At 35.6% G+C, this 12,516-nt stretch overlaps 1 protein-coding gene across 2 annotated transcripts in view; it reads left to right on the forward strand.

The window, feature by feature from the left end:
* Positions 1-12,516, forward strand: part of CERK (ceramide kinase) — a 41,696-nt gene that overhangs the window by 1,863 nt on the left and 27,317 nt on the right. For both annotated transcript variants that reach the window (XM_039379409.1, XM_027731903.2), the window contains exons 2-5: positions 7,475-7,588; positions 8,615-8,737; positions 10,696-10,821; positions 11,339-11,402. In XM_039379409.1, the coding sequence (XP_039235343.1) occupies positions 7,475-7,588; positions 8,615-8,737; positions 10,696-10,821; positions 11,339-11,402 (427 nt within the window). The remainder of the gene's footprint in view (positions 1-7,474; positions 7,589-8,614; positions 8,738-10,695; positions 10,822-11,338; positions 11,403-12,516) is intronic.

The raw sequence follows: 12,516 nt of genomic DNA on the forward strand, positions 1-12,516 counted from the left end.
GATGAAAAAAGTATTTGAAAATTCATGACCTTTCTTCAGGTGTTCAGCTAAATGAACGTAAGGCTTTAAAGACAAATTGATTCTTTAATTCTGCTGAGTTAAATATCTTGATGTGAAAAATAAGCTGTATACTTTTCAAAATGAAATAAAATTAGTCTAGAGAAAGGTACCTCGCTCTTAAATTTAAAATACAAAGTTCCAAAGACTTTTGGGATAATTGCTTCCAGTAGGTAAAGTAGCCCCTCCTTTGGAGATAATTCAGTTGAATTGTGTAACGTCCTTCTAAAAATGCCTTTGCAAAGTTACTAGTTGACTGATCTGTCGCATAGAGCAAGTTCAAGGGGAGCTACATTCTGCTGTATGATGCCTTCATTTATACAAAGCAAGAGTCCCACAGAATCACACCAGCTCTCTCACTAGCACTCTCAAGTTTACAGCTGCTTACAGCTGTGAGCTTTTACAACTTTTTAAGTTGTAAGTTTTCATGACTTAGGCCAAACCAAGTGTGAACCTGTCCCAAAGCATGTTCCCAATGGATGCCAGAATGCTAGGAATGGTGGAAGGAGAGTGGGACCTAGTAAACTAGACTCCTTGTGGGGCAGTTTCCAAAGCAGTACCCAGCTGGAGATTCCTCAGGAGGCAAGTGTGGTTACTGAGTGTCCTTGCTGTCCTGTAGCGTAGCTGTTTACAAAATTTTGGAAAACTTGATGTGAAATCAGAAGACAGATGATGGGAGAAGAAAAAGAAATACCTAAGTGTTCTGGAGGCACAGGTACAATTTATGTAGAGAACAATACGATAGATAATGTACCTTCTCTTCTTAACTCCCTGATTAATTCATGTCTTGCCCGTGCTTGTGCTTTAATACCATCACAGTCTTGTATTGCTGCCCTGTTGACTCTAAGCTCTTTTAAGACCTGGGATGATTCATTGTGTTCTCCTCAATTATTTTGGAAATATGAGCAGCATACATGACAGTATATAAATAAACTTAATAATATGGAAGACGGTTAGTTAGAAGCATATAATTTCAGAGGAGTTGCTTGACCAAGATTGGTATCTTTCTACCATTTAGCCTTTGACTACGTGACTATTGTGCATTGTGTCTAAATACAGACTAAATTATGCAGTATAAAAGTGCTATATTTCTTGTTTAATAGGTAGTTATTACAGTGAAGCAGTTGTCTTCAAACTGTAAAAAATCAAGACTGCTTATTTTCTGAGCATTTATTATTGTCTTGAGTTTAGCTATATAATTAAATATTGTTTGGTATATATTTTTTCAAGGTTTTCAGACTTTGACAGGTACGGAACTAGGGCTATAGTTAGATGTATTGTAGAAGTGTTGAAATATTTACCTTTCCGTGTTGCATCCAAATCAAGAACAGGTAGGAAGCAACAGAGACTTTGTCCTGTTGTCCAGGAAAATACAGTTTAAGAGAATATGGGGAGATTCTTATGTTTTGTCATCTCTGTATAATGATATTTACATATATATATTTAAATCCCATTCTGTCAAATGGCAGAAGAAAGAAACATTAATTCAGGAGAATTATTTTTAATGCTATCATTGAGAAGATACCAACAGTAGCAAAAACATTAAATGCTTGTTCAAGTTATGGAACACTTTTAAAACCTAAATTCCTAAATACAGTTTATTTTCTACTGTTAGACCTTGTTTATCTTCATCACAGTTTCAAGTTCTGTCTTCAGTGGGAAGCGGTTCCCATTTCCTGTTCTTCGATGGTTAGACGTGTTTGAACTTGGACAGAAAAGTTTTACCTGAAATTTTTCATGTGTTTCTCTGTTAATTTTAGTTACGCATCTTTATTCCTAGGCATGCCTTCATCTTCAAATGTTCTGAAGAACATTATTTTTCAACCTTGTAACATTTCTCTGTGAGATTTAGTTGTTAATCATAAACAATGTATGCAAAGCTGGTCAGATAAATTATTCTATTATTTCCTCATGTTGATGGCACAATCAGGTTTTTCTCAAGTAACACATGATAAAACTTTTTGTACCAAATTCACAGCAGATTATATATTGTCCATATATTCTTACAGGTATTGTAGAAGCATTGGCTACAATTTTATCATGCCTGGTAGTAGGGCATTACAAATGTAAAATGAAATTCTCCTGTCATTTTTCTGGGATTTTTTTTTTTATTTCTGAATTACAAACATGAAGGGGATGACCAAACTAGACCCTGAGCTGTACACATTCACTTACTCTGTGTGCTGTCTTTTAACCTTTGCATTTCTCCCTTCAGAATTCTCCTCCAGGTGTCTTTTCCAAAACAACTGCCTGAGGAAGCCTCAGTATTAGTTGTTCACAAGACTGATACCACTATGATGTGGATTCTAAAGAATGCTCAGTTTGGTTAACACGATACCAAGACAGCAGAGGGTGGGCCTGCTTGGAAATAAGGTCTGCCCAGCGCCTGCCACTGTAGTGTGTTGTCACATCCTTAGTCAAGGTCATTTTTCATCAGTCATTCCCAGTTGGCAAAGGGCATGTGTAGAAATGGGATCCATGTTTTTCTATACACAATTCCGCAACTACATGAGCAGGTAGGATATGGGGAATAATTGCTCTAGCAGCCATTGTGTCTTTGGAATGTGTTATCTGGAAGATACATTATTCAAATATAGATGCACACTATTTTAAACAATACCTGGTTTTTAGCATACACCTCTGGTGGTTTTTTTTTCTCCCCTTAAGGTGAATAAGGGCATCTTATTGCCTGCTTTATCACTTTTTCACTCAATGCAGTTGAGTTGAAAAGATTTAATTTGGAAATAAAAGAAAGACAATGGGAAGACATTCAATAGTACGATGTAAATATGCAAACTGACCCAAGTTCAAATTGCTGTGCTTTGATTCAGATTCTTATGATGTGAAGTAGCAATGTGATCATAGTATAAACTGGTCTATCTGTTTACAAAGTACTTGAAGATTTACTTTAAAATAAAAGAAGCCAATTTCCTTATACGTGGCTGTATATAATGAAATCATGGTCTTTGGATGTTTCTGTGACTGTTCCACAGTTTTGAATTAAATCATTTACTCATGATGCCTTTTTTCTTCCCCCTCCCTTAGGATTTGAATTGTCTGTAATTCTGCTCAATATCCCACCTTCTCTTATTCTGATGTTTATTAAACACAGCTTTCTGTACTGCCTGATTGGTATAATGCAGTGTACCTTTTGATAGAAAACATTCCTGTTTCCTTGCTTTTAGGTGAAGGCAAAGCTTAAACCTTAACACTTAAACCTTCATGTGGTCTCTTAACAGCAAATTAGTTTTCAGAGTGACTGAAAAAATACTTTTTCTTTAAATCTACATCCTAGCTTTTTACTTGTTTATTTTTAAGTCACGAGAACATACTAATAGTTTAAATTAATTCTGAATGCTCCTGCATCCATGGGCCTCAGATGAATTTTAAGAATAAACCAAATGCTGTGATCAGCAGTGGTTTTATGCTTGTTCACGTCTGTGTTGCTTTGAGCTAACACATTTCTGAGGGAGGAATTTGGCCTGTAGGACGCATAGTTGGCAGTGATGAATGATCAAGTCTTGACTGAGGTTCTGAGTGAGTTTGCTTATAAACTTGGGAAGCGTTCTGTGGGAGTGGCAGACAGCAATGACGCACCAAAAAGCCTTTCTTAACACAGAAAAACACACTTCACAACTTCTGGCTACATTTTGCACAAAGAAGGCCCACTGTTAGTGTGCCTACCTTGGATGTTTTTCTGTGGTTTTTCCCCCTCTCCCACTTGCTTGATGTAAGGGAAAAGTACTGTGCATCTAACCCAGTATATTGCTGATTTTTTAGTTTGCTCTTAGGAAGAATGTCTGTTAAGATTAAGAGCACTGTGACCCAGAATGAGTAATGACCGGCACAACCAGTGTGTTGAGAAAATTGTCACCTGTTCATTGTGTGTTTTGTTTGGGGCTTTTTGTTTGATTTTGTTGGTTTTGGTTTTGATTTTTTGTATTTTTTTTTTGCCATGCCCCTTCATCCTGCTTTTCTGGATGGTCAACTCCTTGTCTCTAGTATGCTAGACCTTGAAAAAGGTGAGGCATGAAAACATAAATATGTGAAGATTTTTGAGACTAAGCTTAAGAAAATTGATAAATTTTTCAGTGTTTCTGAACTCAAAATGCAGTCTCTTGAATCTAGATGTGTGTGTTGAAAACATCACAGTATTTTGCCTGGAATATTGTCTAGACACTATTGTATGCTCATTGGTACAGTATATTGGATTAAGCCAAGTAAAATTCTTTGTTTGGTATGGTCTGAGCCCATGTTTCAACTTTTTTTCATTGATGTTGATCTAGTGGTGCTGGTGTAAGCACCTTCCTTTGTGTGTATTTGTTTTGTTAATGTGGCAATGTTTTGTGAGAACCGCAGAAAGTTGAAGGTCTTTGAGTAAACACCTTTATGCTACGTCAGTGAAATAAATGGCTCATGCTACTTGATATTAGAGTAAATGCTTCAGAAGTAAGTGTGGGAAAGGACTATAATTAGTACATATGTCAACTTTGTTGAACTCTCAAAAGAGGGTGGGATAGACCTTCTACTTATTTTTATAGGGTAGGTTTTGGTGACTACATGGCAGATGAGGGCATTGTGTTTATAAGGACAGGACTGTGCTGCTTGTACTGAAGGTCTCTGATTCCTTCACATTCTTCCTTCTGGGGAAAAGGGAGAAGGGTGGAACTAAGTAGTTGGTTTGCTATGTGATTAAACAATGTTGCATGTAACAGCAAGTTCAATGGTAATAATCATATTTGGACTGATAGAAATTCTTGAATTCTATTAGAACACAAGTGTCACTGCATTTGGTTTTGGTTTTGTAAGCTATAGGAAATGTTCTGAATAATGCATTTTGTTTAAGAAAGCTTTGCATCTTTCTGGCCTTCTGCAATTACTGTGATCAGTAGCATGTGGTTTTGACTGCCTTAAGATTGGAGATTGCTCTCAGGGAAGTGGACTTGCTTGATGCTTTTCTGGTGCTAAGTAGTACTGAGGGGTATAATCAGCAGAGTTGGTATTCATAGAACAAAAACTTCTCAGACTTTCACCAAACCCAAAGATACACAGAGGGAAGGTGGGATCACTGTGCTTCACTTTTTGTTTGGTGGGGTTTTTTCCCTTTTTTTCAGGAATCTGTTTTTTCAGATATGTAACTCTGGTGCGTTTAGATTTAAAAAAAGTACATATGTAACTGAAGTATTTACTCTTTGCTTCTTTTGCCACATCTATGAAGAGATTTGCTGGAAAATCAAAACTTCCAGTCATGCAATTGTCAGAAGGAGAACACATCTGAAGAATTAGGAGAGCTTAGAAGTGGTTTTAAGGTCTAGGATTTTAATATAAGCTATGTAATATGTGCTAAAATACATACTCCGAAGAAATGCTTTCAGTGATACGCATTTGGAAGTACTTTTAAATCCATTATCTATCTGTGCAGCTGGACAGCTTTATTATATAAAAAAATGTCTAATAAAACAATGGCTTCAGTTGCTACTCCCAGCATACATGCTAATAAATATCCACTAAGAGAACTATTTCCCAAAATGTTCATTAGAGCATTGTCATTTAAATTTTGATCTAAATGTGGTTTATAAGTTTTGTAGCCTATCTTTGAGCAGTAACAAAATAGATTGACACTTAAATGCAATCTTGATAAATGCAACAAGCTTTCTTTCATATTTTGACATACGGATCAGTGGCATAGCCAGTAGTAAAATGAGAAGTAAAAGCAGTTTTGGAAAACAAAGAATAAAGGATGTGCTTCCTTTCCTTTATTGTTCTGTCTCTGTTTGGCATTTCTTTTCCCTTGGATAAATGTATAGGTGAATAATTGTATTGAGATCCCTTAGCAGATCTTATATCTGTTAGGAAGACAAAATAACTATTACTATCCAATAGTAGATACTTGATATAGTCTTACATGTGCATATGTATGATATACATATCATACATCTCAGAGTTCATCTCTTCTACTGGATCTTTTTAAAGACATTCTGTGACTGCTGCACTTCCCTATCATACCTTTTGTATGGGAAATGCAATTATTATAAGCTGAAAATTGTTTTTAAGTAGCTGAAACATTCAAATACAGCCAAATTCCTTAAAGACCTCAGTGTAAAGTTTGAAGGCTACATTTCCTTTGAGTCATGCAAAAAACCTCTGAGAAGACAAAATCACTAAATGAGCATAAATCATGTGAAATGCTAAAACACCTGTAAAGGGGGGGAAAAAACCCTTGTGTGAATAGTCCACAGTTTGTCAATAGATGTGACAATAGGTAATGACTCTATTGACTAAAACAGCTAAATAGGACGGGGAAGAAATAATAAAGTTGAACTAGTGGCAATGAATTGTACTCATCACTGTGAAAAGGTCAGGAAAACTTTGCTGATTCTACATTCCTAGCTTCTACCATTGTACTTCTGCAAAGTAGAGGAAAATGAAGTGTGGGATAAACCCCATTAACAATGGGGTGTCTGTATTTTATGTGTTTATTATCTCTTTATATCTCAGTATTGTTCTCTATGTATATATAAAAGAAACAAGTATATTATAATTGTTATGTAAGAGATTACTTACATATTATCATAATAATATGTCTTTTTTACGTGTGTTTATATACAGTGAGCACTTGCTTGTGCAGAAATAAAAAGCATGCATTTTCAGTTCCACTCTTTTTTTGAGATGAGGTGAAAGCGGAGCAGTGTTGAAATCAGTAATGAAAATGAGGGGAAACCCTCAATTTGACAGGAGTTAACACCTTCTGAGAAGGTGTCCTGGAACTATAAGAGAAAACAGAGTGAGGGTGAAGGAAATTCTTTCATAGTCTAAGAGCAAGAGGCCTTCAATTCTGAAAAACCAAAAAAAGGGTTTTGAAGTTGATACCAGGGCAATATATTTAACACTACATAAACATAACACCTAGAATTTTCTTCTTAGTAGATCTGAAAGTTTAAAAGCTTGGTGGGATTTAGAACCTTAAGAATTCATATGAATGCCCTTCTTTCATAAGCCAGCTACTTACTTGTGAATAACAAATAGTCTCTGTAGTCTCTGCACTAGATTTACTTGCACATTTGTTGAAATGGCTTGTACTATTCACTGTCAAATATCTGGACGAGACCTCATTGAAGGGGAAATTGAATTACTCTGAATTCAGTGTAGCTGGATTTTGGCTTCATGCAGAAATATTTTTACACATAAAATACCTAATTTTCTGAGAAATTAGGGGTACCTTAGAGGTGGTTATGGATTATGTTCTTTGACTAAAGGCAAAAGAAAATTGAAAATATTCAGCTAATCCCTAATTATGCTCTTGGTTGTGCTTATTGAGCAGCTGCTCTAATCATATGCCTATGTCATATTAGGTCTAGAAATAATCCTTTGGGTGCTGTTTGAAGATGTTAATGTGTAAGATCTTGTGTTCCCACAGAAAACTGTTTTGTACCAATCTCTGAGATCATTTCTGTAGAAGAAACTGAACTTAACAAGAAACAGCGTAACATTGGCAAATGGCAAAAGATGACAAAGCTACATGCTTTCACAGGTAAGGCAAATAACAATGCTTGTGCTAGTTACTTTGCTGAAGGTACTTTAAGGCAGACTCAAAATGAATCCTCAGATTAATTTTTTTTTAACAGAAATGCTATGTTTAAAAATACCCAATGAAACAACCCCTCCCCCTCAAGGGAAAAAAAAGAAAGACCAAAATAAATGCAAGCAAAAGCACCACAAAAACAAACAAAAGAACTCCCCAAAATCCGTCAGTTTACATTTAAAGGTCCTTATTTTGGAAAATAAAACACTTCCTTTAAGAACATGTACTGGTTTTAGTTATTAATTGAAGTTCAAACTAATATCTTGTGTTTCTGCTGCTGAATGACTCTGCAGCAGGACACTTGCTTTCTATTACTTGACTAGAAAATCAAGAGAGCCTGAAAAAATGAGTCTTGAATGTTTGGGCTTTTTTAAATTATCCCTAACCATCACAATGTGTGCATGAGAAGGTTCTTTGTATTATTGACTGCATTTTTTAAAACAAAGTGCTTGAAATAAATGTCTGTTTGTGTTGGGAAAACAGTGGTGACTTCTGTGCTGCAAAGATGGGGCAAATGTGATGGCTCCCATGCCAAAATTTTATGTTGTAGAGTACTTTCCTCACATTTAGTCCTCCAGTAAGAGCAACTGGAGATACTGTAGATAAAAAGGTAAGTATACTTGTCTCACCAGCCTAGTTCTTAATGCACAAGAAAACTCTAAATCTTTTTCTCAAATTTCAGCTTTATGAAATTAAATTCACCCTCTTGGTTACATGAGAGCTGATGTCAGTCTGGCTTATCTTCTTAAGCTTGTGGCATTTTATATTATGTAGATATTGCAGACTTTAAGACAGATAAAATATTATATAAGCTCGGTGAACTTTTGTGCAGGTATTAGTGGAGATTAATTGCCACTTTTTTCCAAAGGTTGATATTTTGGTTATCTTTCTGAAATGCATTTGTCATTTCATGGAACTGTCTTATTATGCCTCTTTGTTTTTTTTTCCCTTTCTTTCTTTTTTAAATTTAAATAGTGTACTATGTGAAGAAAGCCCGAAATCACCGCTGGCGGTGCAGTGATGTGACTTTTTGGTGTGTTGATGAGCACTTATGTAATCAGTGGATACAGGCGCTGAAAGAATTACTTGAAATGCAGAGTAAGTTTGAATAAACTGTGAACATTTGCACTATCATTTTGCAGGCTTGTACATCAATCAGTGTAATTTTGATATATCTGCTTTTTTGAACTCAAAAATCGAGGGAGTTAAGAGTTGAAGTGTCTCCTTATCACTGCTTTTCTGTTTTGCATATTCACTGGGTTGTACTGAGTGTTTAATAGAACTATAGCTGTCATATAATTTTGCCCAGATATATATTATTTTCACGACATAGGGACACATTACAAGCTTAGCAGAGGCTTTGGAGAAAGTAAAGGGCAGATGTAAACTGCAGGGATTTGAGGACAAAGACTGTAGCAATTGTAAGATTTATGGGTGGCTTTTTGTGTGTGTTTCACCTTTCCAGACTCTCTCATCAACAAAATGTACCTTATGTGGTAAGAGTTCCCATTAATCATTTCTGAGACTCTTGGACATCTACTTCTTGAAGGTTAAAAGTAGTTTTGCAGGAGTTATTCCTGAAAGAGGTACCTTGATAGATGTCAGTGGGTGGCAGGAGCAGAGTAACTCCATGACAGAAAGGACATCAAGGATGGCCATAGCACAGGTGGTGCCCATGCTAACCAGGATGCAGTCCCACTGTATCTGAACAGGGTGGGAAGAACAGGGATGGGGATAAAATCAGGTCTGATTTACAGCCCAGGTGAGATAAAGTAATTGGGTCCACCCAGGGAGGCCAGAGCGGAGCAGCTGGAGCTGGAGACAGGACTGGAGATGAGCTACCTACAGCATAGGTCTGAGATCCATCTGAGATACAGAGCTGGAGAAGGGACTGGATGCAAGTACACCTACAATGTAACTCAAGAAAGTACTTAAGGTTCACAGAATAAAAGTGGATATTTAAGAAAAACTGTTATGAACAGGCCACGGGAAGATTCTTTTTAGTGTTTTTGTTTTATATACGTTACACAAGGTATCTGTCTTTTTCAAAAAATGAGGTTTGTGCACCCATTCAGTACACCTGTGAGAAATGTGGCCTGAGCAGTCAGCTCCATTTGAGTGCAATTGTTCATTTTACTGGTAAAAAACTATTTCAGGAAAGGGAACAACTTCTCAGAGAGGGTGAATAGTACCTTGAGCTTGTGGCAGATTTAAACTGTTCAAAATGTCTAGCTTGGGTGGACTTGTTGTAAAAGCGTGCTGATCTAACAATTCTAATATAACTTTCCTTTTAAAATAATAATAATTTAGAATGCCATCTGAGGAAGTATGCATGTTATAAGTTTTTTTCTGTTCCATAAAAAAGGAAGGTTCTCTAGGTGCAGCAAGCATTACTATTTTGTATATCTGTTAATACAGAAGTGTAGTAATTGTTTTCATTGCCATTACCAATGTAAATCCATAAATAAATGGTAAAACTTGAGGTAGTAATATCAAAGGTATTTCGGGAAGGGGAAGGAGTTACATTGTAGGGCAAGCACTTGATGTGCAGCACGTAATTTTGTGAGGTATTCTTAGTGTGACTTGATTACAGAAAGGAAATGCACTTTAAATATGTTATTAAAGCTGGAAGGTAGTTGAAATAATGTAAAAGTATTTCTACGTTTGCTTCACTTACAAGTGCCTTTCCTGTTGCTATCCTAGCCTTGTGTGCTGGGATACTAATTAATTAGTTTTACTAATATGGTGGGAAGGTACTGCAAGAATGATGCATAAGAATGTAAGATATGCATTCAGAAGAAATTATTCTGAATTTTACCTCCTGCTGTCTTATTAACAATTGTTCAGTACTGTCAGTATCCTCAGTATAATAAAGAGGACAGATGAAGCAGGATTTTATAGCTCTTTGTTAAAAGAATTACAAGAGTTAATAAAAAGTTCTAAGTCTTTTATGCTGCGACCACTTTGATATTAATAGGTTTGGTTTTGTATGGCTTGTTGAATTTTTGTTTTGTGTACAAAATCAGTATATACTGTAATATTTTTCCTTACTGCAGAGTCTAGACCAAAGCAGTTGCTTGTGTATATTAATCCCTATGGAGGAAAAAGACAAGGGAAAAGGATTTATGAACAGAAAGTTGCTCCACTCTTCAGTCTGGCTTCTATATCCACTGATGTTGTTAGTGAGTAATTAATGTTTTAGTTTCTTAATAAACACAAGATGAACCCTTTAAAACATCCTTGAGTAGCTGAAGTTCTTTCTGTTACTCACCTTTTCTTACTAAGGAAATGAAATAAAGTGGTAGAGAATGTTTCCTGATTAAAGCATAGGTAGCCAAATAATTGCAACCTTATATCAACTTTTTACTAAACTAAAACTTTTGTTGCTTCTGAGCTATTTGAGCTCTTAATCTATAAAATACTGCCTTTCTTCTCTTTTTCAGTTTCGCGGCTAAAACCAAATGTTCATTTGCACAATTTTTAATAAAATATTTTTTCCCTATGTACTGCAGTGCATGCCTCTTTCAATTCCTTCCCTGGCAAAATCTTTCAAAACACATTTTATGGACAGGCTGTTTTATGATCACATTGGTAATAGAATCATGGTTATTAATGATTTAATTTTTATAATTGTGTATTATAAATTATTTTATGATAGTATTTTTAATAGTAAATTTTAACGTGTTTATTTCTTCACAGTAACTGAACATGCTAACCATGCTAAGGACAATTTATTTGAAGTTAATATTTATAAATATGATGGGTAAGTAACTTCATTTGCCTTTTTTTTATTCTTTTAAAGCTGATGCGTTGTGTAATCTGCCTGTTCTTTAATTTAAAATGGTAGCCTTCATTGCTGATACATTTATAGCCTCAACTGAAAGCCCTGGGGCGTGTTCCTTTCTGTAGGAGATCCCCATTTAGGAGTATCAAAAGAAAACTAAACTCTTTCTGTAAACTTGTTCAATACACAATATATTCAACCGTAATATAACAGTGTTGGCATGAGATTTGTGTTCAAAAGATGAATGTAAGATTAATTCTGCTTAGTTGAGCGTTCTGTGATAGCTCAAAAACTACCCTGAAATGTTTTGTGATCTTGACATACGCAGGAGTTCAGAACACTGCACTAGTGGCACAGGCACTAGCCTGTGTGTAAAAGAACATGGACTGTTTAGAAATATTTCAGGTAGTTCCTCTTGCTCTGTGTGGCTGTTAAATAATGGCTACATCATTTGGCTTTATTTGCATTTGTTCTGTTGTGGAGTTACTGTTTTAAAAGAAGAGCTGACTGAATAGTTATCTTGCATTCCATTATTAAATCTGCTGTAAAAGCAGAATATTTTAATAAATAAGCTAGTAATTTCAGTTTCCAGTTAATAACATGAAATAAGTTACATGTCTGGAAAATCATGAAAATATATGCAGAACCTATGCAGATAAACTCTCATAACTACAGTATTTTAAAATAGTATCTTATGCCTGCTGACAGGTACATTTAAACTGGTAAGTTGCAAAAATAAAATACATTCTGTCTTTTCAGAGTAGTTTTGCTAGGGGAGCAGATCTATATGCATTGTATATATCGAGTAAGGGCATGATGTTCCCAGACTTCACCTGCTTTAAAATGAGTTGACCTTAAATAAACAGTTTTGTCTATACTGGGATTTTTCTTAATTTTTCAGAAGTGCAGGGAGGGGAGACCTTGATCCTATAAAAAAACTAGTTGATTAAGGTTTTCCCTTTTCATTTGACTTATGATTTAAGTATGCTGATGGTTGGTGAAATTCCAGTACAGAGCAGAAAGGGAGGCAGATGAGCCCCTGTCCACTACTAGCAAGTTGTTTTTTTAAAACGATTGGCAGTGACCAATTGCA

The sequence above is a fragment of the Pipra filicauda genome, unplaced genomic scaffold, assembly GCF_003945595.2.
Source record: "Pipra filicauda isolate LSUMZ 115617 unplaced genomic scaffold, ASM394559v2 scaffold167_size3244652_pilon, whole genome shotgun sequence".
NCBI lineage: Eukaryota > Metazoa > Chordata > Aves > Passeriformes > Pipridae > Pipra > Pipra filicauda.